General features: G+C 39.1%; 1 protein-coding gene across 3 annotated transcripts in view; it reads left to right on the top strand.

The window, feature by feature from the left end:
* The window catches only part of LOC145989869 (uncharacterized), a 393,178-nt gene that overhangs the window by 310,168 nt on the left and 63,633 nt on the right, over positions 1–19,377 (top strand). For 2 of the 3 annotated variants that reach the window (XM_083125334.1, XM_083125335.1), the window contains exon 2: positions 6,496–6,673. In XM_083125334.1, coding sequence (XP_082981460.1) covers positions 6,524–6,673 — 150 coding nt within the window. In that variant the 5' untranslated portion in view covers positions 6,496–6,523. Of the gene's footprint in view, positions 1–2,045; positions 2,218–6,495; positions 6,674–19,377 lie in introns of all 3 variants that reach the window. The other variant, XM_083125336.1, reaches the window with a different exon arrangement.

Here is a 19,377-nt window from a genome sequence, read left to right as displayed (position 1 = left end):
AATGAATGATGCAATGAATTAATGAAATGATGAAATCAAAGAATGTAATGATGTAGTGAATTAAAGAAGTGATGAAATCAAAGAATGTAATGATGGAATCAATTAATGAAATGATGAAATAAATTAATCAAGTGATGAAATCATGGAGAAAAATATGAAATCAAAGAATGTGAGCACAAACAGAGACTTCTAAGTTTCAGACGTGACATCATAAGTTCAACACCAACTTTTAAATATAGAATTAACTTAAGGTAAAAGGAGGAAAAATCCACTTTTGATACAATCTTGAAACTCGATTCTCCGACTACTTAGATGTAGTAGGAACTTCCAGTAATGTAAGACCGTCAAGTATATTTAACATGGACGATTATCACTTGAAAGAAATCATTCCACTCGAAATAACTATGAGACATGTCAATGTCCTATACTTCGGTTCGGTCACCTTCGACTGAAATTTTAGATTTCTCTGAACTCCTAACTCCTCATCTCCGTCATAATTAGGTAAGAAACGCCCTCCGAGAGACCGACATTTTCACGGAAGAGTGTTCCCTCAAAGAGCAGGCCCCTGGCGGCTGAATTTGGAGAACTTCCAGAGACAGATTGTTCATGTCAAATAGAAAGGATGCCAGTTTCCTGCAACAGAAAACAAGAAAAACACATCTTTCTCTTTGCTCGAGGATTAAGGTGGGGTGGGGGGGACGAAAGTTTTCTCAAGGTATCATACACCACGTCAGAAACACATACATGCGACCTCATAAATATCAAAGTGCTCTCGATGCAAAGTAAAACTTGAGAATCGAATTTGCTCACTGCGATAGAAGAACCATCACTAAAACAGTAAACGTTAATCGAATTATAAGTGTATAGAGGAACATAATCCTCCTTCATACTTTCATTATTAAGTACATATCTTCGATTTTCAATAAAGAAAATCTTTACTTTCAATATAAACAAAGCTCTGATTTTCAATTTTTAATAAAATGCAATAATATTATTTTCATAATTAACTATAAATCTTCGATTTTTAGTAAACAAAAGTTGCAAAAATCTCACTTTCATTGTTAACTATAAATCTTAGATTTGATTGATTGATTTAGTGTTTCAAGTTCACTTTATGCACAGTAAGGCTAATCGGGACTGGACGTACAGTTTATAGTGGGATCCGAATCACTATGTGCCTCCACCGGGTATCGAACCTGGGACACCTTGATTACAAGGCAACGACGCTACCACTGCGCCAACTGGGAGGCCATTCTTCAATTTTCAATAAAGCTGAAAAAATCTTATTCTAATATTAACTATCAATCTCCGATTTAAAAAAAAAACATAAGTTGAAAATCTCAGTATCATTATTGAATATAAATCTTCATATTTTCAATAAAGAAAAGTTGCAAGAATCTTACTTTCATAATTAACTGTAAATCGTCCATTTTCAATACAGAAAAGTTGAAAAAAAATATCACATTTTCATAATTTAATATTCTTCCGTTTTTCCGTAAAGAAATGTTGCAAAAGTCTCATTTTCATAATCAACTATCTTCGATTTTCAGTAAACAAAGTTGCAAGAATCTTACTTCATTCTTTACTGTAATTCTTCGTTTCTTAATAATGCAAATTATGTATTCAACACAGCTTCTGCTGGTCTTCTTTGCGGAGTGGTCATCCCAACGTGCTACAAAGAGGCTCGAACAGTTGGTCAAGAATAGGTGTTCGTCCCATTATCATTCATCCTTACATTACCTACCCAATAGGTATAAAATGGATGTAAAGTAACCAAAATAGAAAGAATGAACACAGCTCACATAACTGTTTCTATTATTTCACGTCGCTTTACCACATCTTGGATTAATCGCGACGATGATGAACAGATTAAGTAAATGACTATGACCAATCCGCCACGAAGGCCGGCGTAGCTCCAATAACAAACAATAGGTTACGATATCAATATCATAAGCGTTACAAGTTTACAAATAAAATTGTTTTAATGTTTTGAACATTTTTTGCTAGAACTGAAAAAAATAACTTTCTTGGGCCTTTCTTTCCAGCGGTAGTTGGCAACACTGACGAGCAATGGCCGTGCAGGCGTTGGCCATTAGGAAGGCCAGAAGGAACGCAAAGCGGAATAATCCATGGGAGGACAAGCCAGACTTGACGCCGCACAAAGAAGCCAAAGGTGGGAAGAAGGCCTCCAACGCAGACATTGCCACGGACGACGAGGTTTGTATTCAAAACTCAAGACCGAGACGGACGCCACACTGTTTTTTGTTTTCTCAATCGACAACTCAATAAAACACACACATCGCTTTCTCTTCTTTTTTCCACGAAAAGGTAATCTGGGATAAATGAATTTGAAATTCATAAATCTTGACACACAAAAAGATACAATTTCTAGATTACGGCTGCAAATGTGATGCTCCTCGCACCAGGGATTAGAGGTAGGGGACCACACAATCACGACGTCAAGGTATTGTTATCAGCAACATGCTCCGGCAGCCTTAGACCGTTATTTCTCCAGTCAACCTTTTACAATTAATCTTTGATCTTTGATTTGGTGTTTTAAGTCCACTTTATGCACATTAAGGCTAATCGGGACTGGACCTACAGTTTAAAGTGGGATCCGAACCACTTGTGCCTCATCGGGTATCGAACCCGGGCTTTTACAATTAAGTTCAAAATGAAATGATAATATTAATTTTTACTAGTTTAGATTATAGTCAAAAGATTCCCATGCATGTTTCATAATAGCAGTCGATGTTGATACGCGAAAATATGAAATATGTGTTTGAGACTTTAAGCGAAGACCTTGAATGTTTTGAAGTTACAAAAGACGAACGATGAAGTCCAAAAATTGTAAAAATGATATGAAATAGGCAGATTTATGTAGCATAGATTGGAGAGGATAGAGAAGTTTACAGCATTCTTGGCAAACCTGATGGTAACAGACCCGTGGGAAAGTCAAAATGAATATCAAGATGGACTTGAAGGAAACTGGGCAAGAGTGGCTTAATCTTGCGCACAGAAGGCTTAGATTAAATGGAGAGCTTATGTTACTAGTGTTATGTAGCAACGAAACCTCGGGTTTAGGACTGCTATACCCTGTCTCAGCTAACTGTGGAGCAAGACCGCGCATAGCGTCAGAGAAGCGAGGGAAATCTATTGGCCAGAGCGAAGCAGTACACGCTACTGGGAAGGTAGTCGCTTTCCCCCACTCCACGCAATTCCGTTCCTCTCAAGTGTTCATTGCTGGAGCCGTCTCCAGCAACTACTTGCCCAGGAACTTTTCCTGCTCCACAGTTAGCTGGGACAGAGTATAGAGTTAGTTATAATCGTTTCAAAATTTTACCTGGCTGTGTTCTCCTGAAACAGTTTTCCCCCAAGCAACATCATTAAAATCAGAATTAATAACCTAGTTATCAGTTTTTCCGAGTATGTTAATACAGTCATCGATTTCCCACTTGGCGTTAATTGGAATTTTACGATGTTCAAAATGCAGCATCGATGAGAATGAGCGCGTAGCAGATTAATGCAATGATGTTGGCGTGAAGAAACAAGATTTCATTAGGTTCAATGGTTGAGAACTAATTTAAACGATATTTTATATTTGTCAACAAGCCTAGATATAATAGAACTATTACTCTTCATAATTGTGGCACAGTTTCTTTATTAACATTTAATTTCAAGGTGATTTATTCACGTACCGGGTGGCCAGAATTAAAGTTATCGAACTCAGAGCCCTCTGTAGCCTGTTTGAGGCATCGTAGAACTCTGAAATTTGGTGAATCCACTATGCAGACCATGGGGAAAAGGATGGCGATAAAAAGAAAATTGTTCAATTTTCCGCCACCAGGTTGAAATGTGGCGCTGTACTTCCATGATGGGTTGCAGAAATAATCACGCTATGTGATTTAGCTGAGTTATTAATTAGAAAGACATTAGAAAGGCTGGAAGTTGCGAGAAAATAATCTCTCGTTTATTGCAAGGTAAAGGCAAATCCATAACCAATTGGAGCAGTTTACGTCATTATTACAACCCATCATGGAAGTACAGCGCCACATTTCAACCTGGTGGCCGAAAATTGAACTATTTTTTATCGCCATCCTCTTCCCCATGGTCTGCATAGTGGATTCACCAAATTTTAGAGTTCTACGATGCCTCAAACAGGCTACAGAGGGCTCTGAGTTGGGTAACTTTAATTCTGGCCACCCGGTACAAAGTTAAAAGAATAGAAAGGGGCATTCCATTGTCACGGGTAGAACACGCGGACTACAGAGTAACTATTCTATTGATAGTTAAGCATTATTTATGTTATAGTGTCTGTGCAATGAAATACGAAACATAACACTGCTGATTGTACCTAGTCTGGCCATAAATACTGTTACAAATTTTCGACTTGGACTGTACATCCGGTAGTCAGACTCATGAACCATGCTTGTGCTGAAGTTCACTCCTGACCGTTGTGTGTTCTACTGTGAAAGAGCAAGCGTGTATCTTCTTGTGCTTAGCATGGAGTGGGGCGAATATGAAAACAGAGTAGCCGTAATTGCTCTGCATATCGTTGGGAAGTCACTCACCGAGATTTTCCAGACCCTAAAAATCCAGAAGATCAGCAAAAGGTTTGTGTATCGGACAATCCAGAGATTCACTGATACTGGTAGTATGAAAGATCGCCCAAGAGTTAGTCGACTTCCCACCTATGAACAGCGGCGGCTGTTAAAGCAGTGCTGGCTCGCATCCGCCGAAATCCCATCCGGAAGCAAGTGATAATGGCACAGGAGCTGAATATTTCACAACAATCAATGTTCAGGGTAATTAATGAAGACTTTGGAATTGGAGCTTACCGGTGGAGTACTGGAAATTTTCTGACGACACAAGTGAAGAAGCAGAGGGAAGTGAAATCGAGACGGCTCCTGCAGCGGTACGTTGCCAATGGGACATTGCAGGATTCACTTCACTGATAAGAAATTGTTCACCACTGAATAAAGTTTTAACAGCCAAAATGAAAGGGTGCATGCTTCAAACTCTCGAGAAGTTTGTGAGAGAGTTTCCAAAAATCAGAGATGCCACCAGCCTTCTTCAGTCATGGTTTGGTGGGGGGGGGGGGAGCTATGAGAGTTCCACCAGGCCTCATTTTTTATAAAAGGGCTTAAAAGTCGTGCGAAAGTGTATGTGTAAAGTGTCCTGTACCCTTTTGTAACACTGTTGAACCAAACAATGTTTCACAATGAATCCTGGATGTTCAAGAAATATTCTGCCCCAGCTCATAAGGCAAGGATGACGCCACAGTGACTGGAGACCAGTGTACTCGATTTCATCTCCACTTTTGACTGGCAATCTGATAGCCATGATCTCAGTATCTTGGACTACAAACTGTGCCCAAAGCTAGAGGGGACTGTCTGCAAGAATAGGCACCCTATAATTGTAAGTTAAAAACGCTCCTTGATAGCAGCAGGGGCGGACTTTCCCATCAAGACCATCCGTGCTGCAATAGATTCCTGGCCAGGGAGACTTCCAGCCTCTGTGAGGGCGAAAAAGGGTACATTTTGATAACTGATTGGTGCTATTTGTGTGTAATATATGTAAGTGTAGCATACTAAAAGAACATTTAAAAATCTGAAACCATATTCAATTTAAGCACAAAATAGTGTGTAACAGTATTTATGGCCAGACTAGGTACATAACTACTCGTAAAATACTTGTCCAGATTCATAGCTATAAATGAACAATTTTGTGTCACGGGTGGGACAGACGAGACACTGCCTCTTCACTTAATAACAAATTACATTTAATTTCTGTGAATTGTCAAATGATGAAAAATATTTTTTTCAAGTCAGAGATAGAAGGTAATTGACCTTTGAATATTCTAGTGGAGTTGAAGGAGAAATGTAACAGTTAGAGGAGAAATTAATTGTTTTTTGGTATTACGGGTGGTACAAAAATAAACGAAGAATATGTAAAATACCTTCTACTTCCTAACTTAATTATGCATAATGCTTGAATTTTTATCCAACAGACAATTTTAGATTGCTAACTTACAAGATGTGATAAAATCAGAACACTGAATATAATTCTAAGAATTCAGTTCCAGGGGCATTTTCACATGGAATGCCCCAAAGGTATTTCCGAGTAAAATTGTTGGAAACTATTTCAATTTACCGAGTCTCGGTATTGCGAAAGTACCTCATATTTCCTTGATGTGTACTAAAGAAGAGAAAGACACACACAAACACTACACATTACCCTGAACCACTTACTATTCTGTGTGTGCACTAACAAGTGAATTGCCTTTCAGCCACCACACAGCTTCCAAGAGGAATAGCAAGAAGACCAACCCATCCACTGAGTGATTGTGAGAGCGAATGATATTTTTTTTTGTAAAAAAAAAAAAAAAAAAAAAAAAAAAAAAAAAAAAAAAAAAAAAAAATCACATATTCTCCAAGAAGTTCCTGATCATGGCGTTTCTCTTTCTCTCCTATCTCGCATCGCGCTGTCCGTCAGTTTGCACCTCTAGGGTCAGGACATCCACATGACCGCAACTGTGACAGCAAGCATGCAAGCAGCTCTTTTAATAAGGCAGAAGCAGAGGTTGCGAGCCAAGAAGCCCCGGCATGAATTGCCCAGTAACATTGCTACAAAAGATATAGCACCGTTTCCACGTTATCCACCACACACATGGGTATGTGATAACATGACCGATTTATCTTTTTCATGTATATTAGATTTACTCTATCGGAAATTACTTCGGAAATCACCAGTGGCATTATTTTCCAACACAATCATCTCTTAATATTAATACTTAGTAATAGTTGTGTAAGGACTTGCTTAGATCTATCGCGCTGTTTACTGTTAATGAAATAACAATGTACTTTAATTTACAAAATAGTATTCATTACATGTGCCTAAATCGGGAAAAGTATAACTTTCGCGATATTGCTCACTTGTTTCAAACACTTCTTCCAGTGTGTAAGCTCCATGTGTCTATGTGTATACATGTTTGTTTTGTGTTTATTTATGTTTTCCACTGTTCTGCTCATAACCAGATACATGTTACGTTTACGTTAGTTTTTTGTGTGTCCTTATAGTTTGCAATCTCTGTAACAACGAATAGTCAGGCATTTGTATGTTAAGAATGGACACGTGTCATTCACACCTTGTTAGTAATCGTTCACAAACATGATGTGATCTGCTAGGGTTTTACAACAGACATGTAGTTCCTATAGGCAATATCATACGGGGGAATTAGTCTATCGACTCGCAACTGTCTCCTTGTAAATAAGGTGGTCATCATTCGATGAAACTTGCAATTTAAAATTCATCAATGCATGACTACCGACATATTGACAAATTTGCCTTGTTAAGTGTTTGCTTAAATTTTTTGAAAGGAGACCTTTCAAAAATTCTACGATTGCATAAAAAGCATGCACGTCTAAAACAAAGTAAATGAAAGCAAGGAGAAATTACAAGCGTGTAAAGGAAGGAAAAACATCGCAGAAAAGTCAAGAATAATTCAAGGTAAATGCATGATGAAAAGTAGATAGAGGAATGATTAACCAAGTAGAGAAGCTTTCGTTTGGTTTTTTCTATTCCGTAGAAGTAGCTCTTTGGTTCATCTAGGGGGTTGTAGTTTAGTATGGGAAATTGTGCATGCATTAGTTAGACAAGGGTTTTTATAATATGTTTAATGACGTCACTCTTTAGAGGTAGAAGAGTGTTAATTTACCGTTGAGTCAGAATTACACGATGTTCTGGCCAGTGTAGAAAATTAATACATATTGCATGAGGTATGACGTACACATTTCGGTCTGCTAATCATCAAGACCATGTTTTGTTAAGGTCAGAAGGAGTCTAAATCAACATATTTGTAAATATGCCTGCTATGTAATTTAATCAACCTTCGCGATAGGAAAAAGCATTTCTTATCGAATACTGCAAGAATTCTCTTTTGTAAACAATATTTAGAAATACACTTAGCAGTATTCCTTTCAGCATAAAATATAATTATTTGGTGTTTCTGATACACAGGTTTTGCTACGCCTTATGCCAATCGGCTCTCAATTAATTATATATATATATATATATATATATATATATATATATATATATATATATATATATATATATATATATATACACACACAGGCGCGCGCGCGCTTAATGAAAAGAAACGCTCACAATTCTTCAACAAAAGCAGATAATCAATTCATTCAAAATCTAAATTACACAAGTAGTTCGTCGAATTTGTAAAATGATGTGTTCCATGTGAGACAGGTAATTTGTCACCAAAGAAGTTCATCCGCTACACTTTCAGTTCGTTCGAACTTCGATCTCAAATTGACGATTGATTTGAAATGTTGTCCCACTTTCGCCCCATACGTGGAGCAGAATAGCTCTTCGGGTCTTTTCCGGACTGCTGTTGTGTTTGTAAGATTATTTTACCTGCAAGATCCTTCCTTGAAGGCCGAACTGAGTGGCGGAGTGGTTCGAATCCTCGAATCAGTTGATAAACATGGAATGAGCAAATTAACGTTAATATCACATCGTAACATACCGTTCGGTATGTGGGATCGAACTGGATTGATGTAGCTCACTGATCATTCATCCTCGTTCATGGAGCAGCTCGCTTCGTTATTCATGGTAAGCTTGATGGTAAGGTGCGAGAGGTATTAACTACACACAAATATGAATGGCAAAACACAACGCTTGAGTTTCAAACCCTCAAAGACTGGATCAAAGTGGCTAGTGGAAAATGGCATACCTATCTCTGTATAGTACCAGAAGTTTGTTACGTTCCCAGGTTTATTCTGAATGGATCTACTTACTTTTATTCCTCGACGGCGAGTATGAGACTTATCAGCTTACTTTGAAGCCCTCAGGTTGTGGGAAATCAGATAAGGATATGTTTACGTAAATCTTACTAACTCTCGAACACAAAAAATATATTTTGATGTCAGTTAATGTTAATATATTACACTTTCACTCGCAATTAAACTCCTTATTACAAACAAAATTGTATTAAGATCATACTTGTTCTTGACTACACAAATTAACACATTCACATTTCCAAAATCACTTCCATCATCCAGCAACATTCATAATATCTCTCACCTCCAGAGGGTTGCACATCGGCCAGAATCGCTTACTAGGCCCGCCTGGATGGTCGAGCGGGCGAGTAAAACTATAAACCTGAGTTTTGACCCGTCAAGCATCGAAAGCCCACGGGTAACTGGAAGGCCTTGCAAGACGAAGCTCGCTTATCTTCAGCGAACGCTCATTCCGGTTTTGCACAGTCTCCAGATACATGAGTCACGCAGTCACCGTTGCCAACTTTTAGATTCTAAAATGGTCAAGGAGCACTTAAAATGTTCATCAATTTTATCAATTTGAAACTGCAGACATTTATTCCTTGGTAGAAAACATTTGTATCACTAACACCCAGTGGCGGCGACTGGGTTCCAAAACTAGGGGGCCAAGGTGCAAAAGTAGGGGGGCAAGGACAGTTTATTTTCCCTTGGTACATGAGGTTAGCGTGGTGTAAAAGTAGCAAAAAGTGGCGGGCCACTGCACCCTCTTGGCCCCGCCTCTATTCGCCGCCACTGCTGACACCTGTAAAGGAGTACGAACCAAGTTTCGCAAAAAGTGCCATCGTAAATATTTTGGAACTTTGTGTGACTGGTGGTTGTTCTACATTATAATTTTGGTGGGGGGGGGGGTGCTCCCCTATGGCGCAGTGGTTGCGTCGTTGCCTTGTAATCAAGGGGTACCGGGTTCGATACCCGGTGGAAGCACATGGTGGTTCGGATCCCACTTTGAAATCAGAATTTGCATTATAAAAGGTTTTGGATTATTGTCATCTCTTTCAACAAATCGTCGTTCGCTCATGTTGACGCTAGTTATCTAGTTCTACAGACCGCATTGATAGTAATACGATGCAAAATATAATTGTTAGCTTGTATCTTCATACGGGTGCAAATAGCAGGCAATGCTATTTACACATTTTAACAAACAAACGACGTAAAAATGAAACCGAGAGAAGATTTACGATTTCAAGATCAGAAAAGTGACATAAAATGAACAAGACACACAAACCTATTTCAAGACCTTCGAAACAAATTTGGAAAATATGTGATAGTTGGTTTGACATAATAATGACACAAGTTTGAGAAGTTACAAAATCTTAGGTGCAGTGGCGTAGCAACATATCGCTAGGCCCTGGGCGAGATTAGAATGCAAGGCCCCCATCCGTTCTTTAAGTATGAAATATCAATGTATGTCGAAACACAGTCATCAAGGAAACGTCAGCAAATTATCATATTTATATAATAGCCTATAATAATAATTGATTTCTGACGAAAATTATATTTAATAGTACGCGACAGAGAAATTTACACTTGGCAGAGCTACAGTAACACGCTGCTGGAATTTTCATTAATCAAAGTAGTAATAGTACGTTTTTTAAGATGTTCTTCAGGCAGTAAGACAACTGAAATATCCTTAAATGTTCTAAATTATTTTTTAAAAAAATCAGAAATACAAACTATGAATCTTGAAATATAACCTATATATTATTTAATGAGTCGTTCTTTGTTTCCTCATTTCAAAGTTTATAGGATGTAAATGTCACAAACCATGGCTTAAGAATAAAATATCGAAGGACGCACCAAAAATGTCGGTGCTTGTTAGAGCGGGGGGAAGGGGCTGCGCTAAACCACAAGCCTGTCTAGGGGCCCAAAGTATCTACCTACAAGCTCTTCGACACAATCGGTTTCAACATCAACAAATCTTAAAACGATAGTTATTTGCACCATAAGTGTGAAATCTTTGGTCTAATCAATTGATACAGCTAATTTGACTTTTTTTAATTAGAAGTTTTGACTTTGTTGCACATTAATTGTACCAGTTAACTTTTCATTTTAGGACTTAGATGATATTAATAATCATTTTGTTGTTACGTCTTAATGTTCTTGTAATATTAAATATTTGACGCAGTGTCGTAACAAAATCGTAAAATTCACGTCCGGAAGAAATACATTTGGGTCCCTGAAGTACAGTCAGATTCTTTCAGGAAATGTATGTAATTACTTAGAATGGCTGGTTGTGGCTGCACTTACATTAATAATTATACAAATCGATGCTCTACATCTGAATTTTCACATATTACAACATATCTTTCTTTGACATTTATGTATTCAAAAGAAGAAAATACAAATACTTACTTATCCCTTCCTCCCAAACATAAGGCGGTACGGGATACAGAGAACACTGGAAGCTAGTGTAGAGCTATCAAGGAGAAGAAACTTTGCCAAAGCACTTGATTTCAGATTTAAGCACATACCTGAAACGTAGAACTTGATCAGGAAATTCTGAAGATAAATCATCTTCGTGCCCGTTACAGAGGGCAATAGCTGCGTCTGAAGTTGTAGGAACGAAGGAAGAACTGCTAATATTACACTGGGGAACAAAAAAAAGATTTTATTTTGCGGCATAAAGTTTAATAACAGTTTCAGCACACAAAACAGCTGTGATTGCCAATTGTATGATTGGTTCAGTTGAATTGACTCCAGTTATAAAAATAAACGCACCATGGAAAATGTAGGAGGTAAAATTACTCTACGCTTTTCTCGGTAATATCAAAATTTGATAATGGGCTGAAATTCCCATAAGAAACTTATTTATTTATTTGTAAATTGTTGCTAGGCAACTTATGAAGCATTGCTAGGTAATATATCGGACACTCAACAAACCTTAAGGAAGAATACCAAAACATAAAAATGGTTTTAGAAAAAAATTGAATATGCTGAACATAAGTGGCTCGTGTGTGTGGATTTGAAGATGGTGATTTTTTTTACTAGGACAGCAAAGTGGGTACACAAAGTATGCCTGTTTCCTATGTTTGTGGGATAGTCGTGCTAGAGAAAAGCATTGGGCGATAAAAGTTTGGCCCCCAAGGGAAAATATTAGTGGGAAAAGCTAATATCATTCATGAACCGCTGATAGATAGGGACAAAATCATCCCTCCGCCACTGCATATTAAACTTGGGTTGATAAAACAGTTTGTGAAGGCCTTAGATACAAGTTGTGATTGTTTCAAATATATATGCCACACTTTTCCAGGACTAAGTATTGAAAAATTGAAGGCAGGAATCTTTGACGGACCACCACAAATTCGTACACTTATAAATGATGCCAATTTTATAACTTACATGTCTTACATCGAATCTGAGGCCTGGCTGAGCTTTGTGTCCGTCGTCAAAAACTTTTTGGGGAATCACAGAGCAGAAAACTACCCCGATATAGTTGGAAATACGTTGAAAAATTTTGATAAATTGGGAGCTAATATGAGTGTGAAGACACATTTTCTACATAGCCACATTGACAGATTCCCTAAGAACCTTGGTGATTTTTTAGTGAAGAACAGGGAGAAATGTTCCATCAAGATATAAGGATAATGGAAGAAAGGTACCAGGGACAGTGGGATCGCCACATGATGGCCGACTACTGTTGGAGCTTACAGAGGGATTGTCCTAAAAAGCAATATAGCAGGAAATCGTATAGAAAACGTTTCACATAGTTTGTTACTTCATTGTGTACATATTTTCTTAATGGTTATGATCATAGGCCTATATAAATTTATTTTTATAATAATGATTGTAATCACAAAAAGAAATATTAAATTGTTGTTGGAAGTTAATTTATATGTATGTCTTATATTTCCGCCATTTTGGTTTAGTTGCATTTATTTCATAAATTAGAGCCAATTCAGGAAATATATTATTATATCATTATTCAGGAGCATGAAATTGCCCTAAATTAGCTCTCAAACACTGTGCCGCAAGTTCACTGTTCCCCAGTGTTATCCATACCCTTCTTCAGTTTAAAACACCGGAAGCATTTAAATGCCCCATACTTTGCTTCGTGGCAGTTTGAGGTGCTTTATCATTAACATATTAAAATCGAGTAGGCTATGCAAGGTCACGAGACAGAAGAAAAGCCAAGACAAAGCGATTTCTATTCAAGAAAATAATAAATGGATAAAAATGTCCAAGCAATTTTTGCGTTGATGTTTCACATGAGAAATGATAATTATTTTGACGTTTTCGGGGCCCCTTAGGCTTAGAGCTCCCGCCCGTCTCTGATTTGACGTATTTATTCAAATTATAACGTTAAACTAGAATAAAAAGCCAGATAAAAAATATTTTAATTTTATTGCCCACAAACATTAGCTTTTTCTATCTTTCTCACTTCCATTTATTACGTTTTTCGTATCAACCTCATGGGACGCGAGGCCCCTACATGCGCAAGGCCCAAGGTGGTCGCCCACTTCACCCACCCCTTGCTACGCCAATGGTTATACAACCTCAAGGCACCTGCGCCTAGCAGAAATTCAAATATTTCCAGGCGTAATGAAATATAATGGCCGTTGGCAACACTGACAGGAGTGCTCGCGTCTACTTGCAAGAACTACATCGAGTCTCACGGGTCTTCTTAAGACCTCCTCGCAGACGGTTTTTTTCCGGGTCTTGTGCAGGTCTCTGCTTACCTCACAACCCACAATCAAATGTTTTAAGGTTAGTCCATAACCATAACAGACTACCCAATTGAACAAAACAAATTATGTCATCATAGACATTTAACATATTAAACACTTAAAATGATACAATAAGTGGATGCGTATCAAGTTCTACGAAGAATGGTTATGGTCGTGACTGTAGAAAGACTCTGACTTGTGACTCGCTCTCACACGTTCTTGCCCAAATCGTCCTCTTGTCTCTCTTTCCGTAATCCTTGTAAATGACTGACCCCGTCCTCCCAGACATTTATTCCAATCGAATTTACTCAATAATGCAGAATCAGTTATCTGTAGTCTCTTCCTTGATTGCGATTGTTTACACCTGTTTGCAGCGATGGCTATCAATGAAGATCGGCAATGTCTGACAAGACATTCATTCCTTAGATGTTTCTAGATGTTTCCTGTCTAGAAAGGTGATGGCTAAATGTCTGGAATTTGGAGTTCTTTGTACTTTACATTTTCAAAGATTCTACAGATCGTTATGACATACTCTTGCATCCATCTTTAAATGTTCGACATAGTCTTATTGAATGTACCGGTTTCCATTTCCTGAAGCAAATTTTCATCTTACCAACTGTTTATCATCCATGTCGGGAGATGAAAACAAATGTTTTTAGCTTTTTGAGAAGAGCTGACTTCTTATACTGTTTCTGAGGAAGTTCTTAGCGTCCTTATGTCTTTGTTGTCCTGTGCAAATACCTTACAACCGTGGAATTTTAACCTTTCTCAAGGAGCCATTTACAACCCTTTTTAACTTTAAGGTAAGAGTTTTAGACAAGAGCTTTCCCTCGTATACTTTGAAGGGTACATCGTATACATGGCTACAGGGGTGCCCATCCCCACAAGGCCTATGACGTACTCCCCCCCAAAAGTAGAACATTCCCCCGGCCCTCATTTATGCCAAATTATTTACTCAAATTAATTTCGTCAGACAAAATTTGCGGAACATAACACAGACAATATAGGTATCTTTATTTTATGTACTTGAGGCTTAGTTTCATGTATGCTAACATAAAACATACGTACAAAACTGCACAGGCTCACTGCCATTGTTAGTGTACAGAACCTTATTTCTTAATAACAGTTTGTCTGCTTGACTAACCTGGTATTAATGCAAGCAACATACCCCCAACCCCCTTTCAAAACCGATTCTAAGGGTATAAGAGGCGGTGTTTCATTTCAACACCATCGCCGCATTCACCCACAGGTAGGTAGAAAAATTACATAATAAAAATAACAAATCAATCAAAGAATAGTAACCCCTAAACCATATAGCGCTACAGCCCAATATTGGGCCAAGGCTTGCCTATCGACTGCTGGCCTCCCTCCCACGCGGGCCACCAGGGGGGCGTGGAGATCTGTAGCCAGACTAGGGGGACGGGTGGTCGGCCCGACAGACCCCCAGCCGTTGTAGGACTTCACGACCGGATTACGCTCATTCACTCGGAGCTTCCCAATTTCCTCACGATGGTGGGTTGCCACCGGCCCTATACACAGGCCGAAAATTCCCGGAGACTGAACCCGGGATCGAACCCATGCCGTCCCGCAGCCGCCGTCCAAAGCAAGGTGCCTTAGACCGCACGGCCACGGAGGAGGACAATCAAAGAATAGACCCCCCCATTTTTGTGTTAAGTTATATAGGATTGGTATAAAATTTTGTCCCCACAAAAATTCCCATGACGCGTCGTGGATCCCCCCCTGTGGGCATCCCTGCATGGCTATATGTGCCAGCACGTCAACTCCTGCCGTACATCTTGAAAAGGCAGAATCCATCACTGAAACAAGCAGCGTGGGAAATTGAAAACAAAACGGTCATAAAACAACGGCAATTCTCGAGTGCGACTTAGCAGAAAATTCCATATCATTATCTCCTATGCACAAAACACACACAACATGGTACACAACCCCTACCCTTCTCTGAATCGAATCCTAAGTAAAGACTGGAATAAGTCTCTCAACCCTGTTGTTGGACATGAGGAGATGGAACAGACATCATTACGTACCGAAGAGAGCAAACGTTTACATTTCCACAATTTGGCGATCAGCGAAGAAGAACCATATTTGCAGTGCGGATTATTAGAGAGGAGAAAAATAAACAAACAGCTGAGCTCGCTGCCAACAAACGCAGAATAATGTATCACGCACACACAAAGAGCGAGAGATCGATATGGAGTGGGCAGGTTGGAAGTGGAATCAAATTTCGCATGAAATTAAATTGTAAATAGACGGTGGGATTTCATGAATCGCGTGTTAAGTTCGTTGAAAAAAAAATGCATGTGTTTATATTTGCATTTGCTGATTGCGTCAAACAACGGGAAGCCAATTAACGTGCTGGATTCCATATTTGGTTCAACATTTCAGTCTGCCTTTTAATTTTCACGATCCTAATTCCATGCCAGTTTTTCTTTAAAGTGATGATCTGTTAACCTAAAATGGTGACGTTTACCCGGTCTTCAGTCAATATATTAGGTCAGTCAAAAAGTAAATGCAATCATTTTTTTTATTTTTCACAGCAACAATAGAAAACTTACAATAATATCATTTTCCAACATAGTACCCCTGCACTTCAATACACATGGTCCAACGTTCCACAAGCTTTCCGATACCCTGAGAAAAAAAGGTTTTCGGTTGAGCAGCAAGCCACGTATGCACCGCTTCCTTCACCTGTTGATCTGTATCGAATCGACGGCCTCTTAAAGCATCTTTAAGTGAACCGAACAGATGGTAATCCAACGGGGCGAGATCGGGACTGTATGCAGGATGCTCTAACACCTCTAAGCCCAGACTCTGAAGAGTTTGAGCGGTGTTGGTGGACGTATGGGGACGCGCGTTGTCATGCAACAAAAGAATGCCTTCCGACAATCGACCTCGTCGTTTGCTTCGAATTGCAGGCTTCAACTTGTTCGAAAGCATATCACTGTATCGTTCACTGTTCATTGTTGCCCCTTTTCCACATAATGTTCCATAATTACCCCTTCTGAGTCCCAAAAAAGTGTGAGCATCACTTTTCCTGCAGTGTTTCCAGACTTTTTTTTCACTGGAGATTCAGGGTGTTTCCATTCCATGCTCTGGCGTTTGCTCTCAGGTTCGAAGTGATGTATCCATGTTTCATCTCCAGTGATGATTCGTTTCAAAAAGGCTTCACCTTAGCATGTCTGTCCAATAATGGCTGACAGATTCTCACACGATTTCGCTTGTTCTCGTCAGTGAGTGAGGGACCCATTTCGCACAGACTTTATGAAAGTTGAGCCTGTTATGGATAATTTCATATGCAGAACCATGACTAACGTGCATATGGTTTGCCACTTCATCAACAGTCACTCGTCGGTTATTCATAACCAGCTCACGGGCTTGCTCAATGTTGTCATCAGTAGTGGATGTGGCTGGACGATCTGCTCTTTCCTCGTCCTTCACACTTGTTCGACCGCTTTTGAACTTTACAATCCACTGGTAAACACTTCGCAGCGGTACAACATTGTCACCGTATTGTGCTCAAAGTTTTCTATGGATTTCAGCTCCTGGTACACCTTCAGACCACAAAAAACGGATTACAGAAAACTGTTCTTCTGTGGTGCACACGGACAGTGGCGCAGCCATGTTTACTTAGCAACACTGCAGAGCGAACTGAAGTGATGACGCTGTAACCTGCCACAGGCGAAGACAACGATACTATATATCGGCTTGCGAGCGCAGAAAGCTGTACAGCCAACCTACGGAAGAAAAGAAAAACTTTGCATTTTCTTTTTGACTAACCTAATATAAAGGCCTACACTGAGACCACCTGGCATGGGCATGGAGGAGCTGATGCGGCTGCAGCCCCTCCGCAAATTTTGAGAACAATCAAAATTTTGAATTGAAAGCAGAAAAGAACTCGCGCATAAAACCAAGATGGTAAATTCAATGTCCCTTGAAACGACCCTAAAAAATGGTTATTACAAAATATTTTATTGTGAATCCCCCAATAGAACGCAGCTAATTCCAATCCCCCTCCGAAAAAATCCTGCCTACAAGTAGCATTTCCTGCTAGCGTCTGACCTTCATGGCTACTTCTGAAACTTTCTGTCTCCCAATCAATCGTCTTAGGGAATATGTGGCTCGATGGGTGTCAATCACCTGAGTTACGAAGTAAAAGCTGTAGAGGTAACATCGCTCTCCCGAAGCAACGTTACCAAGCGTCCTTCTGTTTTTGCCAGTTGCACACCGACCTGTAGGTGGCCGAGCCGGAAACTTCATTGTGCAAGACCACAAGTTCTGTTGTACCCTTAACCCTCGTTGATATCTAGTGCTGACGATATCGTTGTCGGAGAACTCTCTCGCTTTACAATATGTTTGACAACATGTGGTGTATTCGACGCTCATTTGTCTCGACTTGCTTCAGTGCCTTGTGACTCGAAAATGCCCGATGTCAGTCGAACAAAATTCAACTGATCGCTGATTCGCAATTTCCCATCCGCCAGCTGGAAATGCGACCAGTATAATGACCTACATATAGAACACGTGATCCAAACACATCGGTATTTGCACTGCAGTCCACTGTTACCTCGTTTAACAGTAATGTCTGATACCATAAATATTCGTTTAATATACTTCACACTTAAAATAAACTGTGAAGGAAATAATAATATTAGTATTGAACAACATTTCTTCAAATATAATTGTCAAATTCTACAAACCAGATAATACAACACTGAATTTGCATCCCCTTCACATACAAGTCGAAACAACAGCCTCTTAGCAAGAGAACAGCTACAGGTGAGTCTAGTGAAATTTCAAAATGCGTCAGCTACTAGAATTGACGTCATAACACATGAAGAGTGTTCTCTTTTAATAGTAGAATTTTTAAATATCCAACTACACAATTTTGCGGAAGCATAAGAAAATATCGTATCACGCCGAAGGTGTGACTCGAACCCGGGACCCCTGGTGTCATAACTCGATAGACTAATCCGGCTGAAGCGTTGGAAATAGCTTCTTACAGGCACATAACACCAGCAATCTCAACTCGGTCTTAGGCAAAAAGCACCGTTGACGGGAGACGCGGACTCGCCAACGGCTTTAACGATTGGAAATTTGAATCTCCCATAAATAGTTCGAGAGACCATTTCTCACCCCCAGTTGTAATCAGAAAGCTATCGAGCACACAGTTGTTGCCTCCGATTTATTCAGAGTGATATCCATAATAACCAATAAGAGGCATAGATACTGTTGCGGGACACCGTACTTTATGTAGAGACGGACTATGGTTGGCGGCCTACTGCTCATGTAGATTTGCTAACAATCTAATTATCTTAAACTTTTCTGAACTAGAAGAGATCAACTCGACAACAGCTGAAGGTGGCAAGTGCTTTAACACGCAACGTGTCCAGTATCAACTTCATATTACTTTGATATCTTTGGGCGTCCTTTTAGAAATCCCTTAATATTTCACACTACTAATATTAGCTACGTGACGTCAAAAAAATGGGAAGACCTTGTACCAAGAAGGATGCGGCTCCAAATTTATAACTTGAGAATTCCAGTAACAACCATTTGCACATACATGTTTGGGATTTTGTGTAGTACATGTGTAAAATGTTGCAAAACATGTGGTTAAAATTGTCACGTGTAGATGATTGTTATTAATTTACTTAAAAATTATAAATTTGGAGCTTCATCCTTCTTGGCACAAGGCCTTAAATTAGAAATCGTGCGATGCTGAATCAGAATTAGACCTCCAGTACAAACACAGTCAACCTGGTGTTGTAATGCATTCTCGTGCAAGGAAAACACACTTTAATATTCCTTTTAAAAATGCAAATTTTATAATCAAATTT

This window comes from Lepisma saccharinum, chromosome 7, assembly GCF_977018435.1.
Source record: "Lepisma saccharinum chromosome 7, izLepSacc3.1, whole genome shotgun sequence".
Taxonomy (NCBI): Eukaryota; Metazoa; Arthropoda; class Insecta; order Zygentoma; family Lepismatidae; genus Lepisma; species Lepisma saccharinum.
This window is presented reverse-complemented; position numbering and strand designations above follow the sequence as displayed.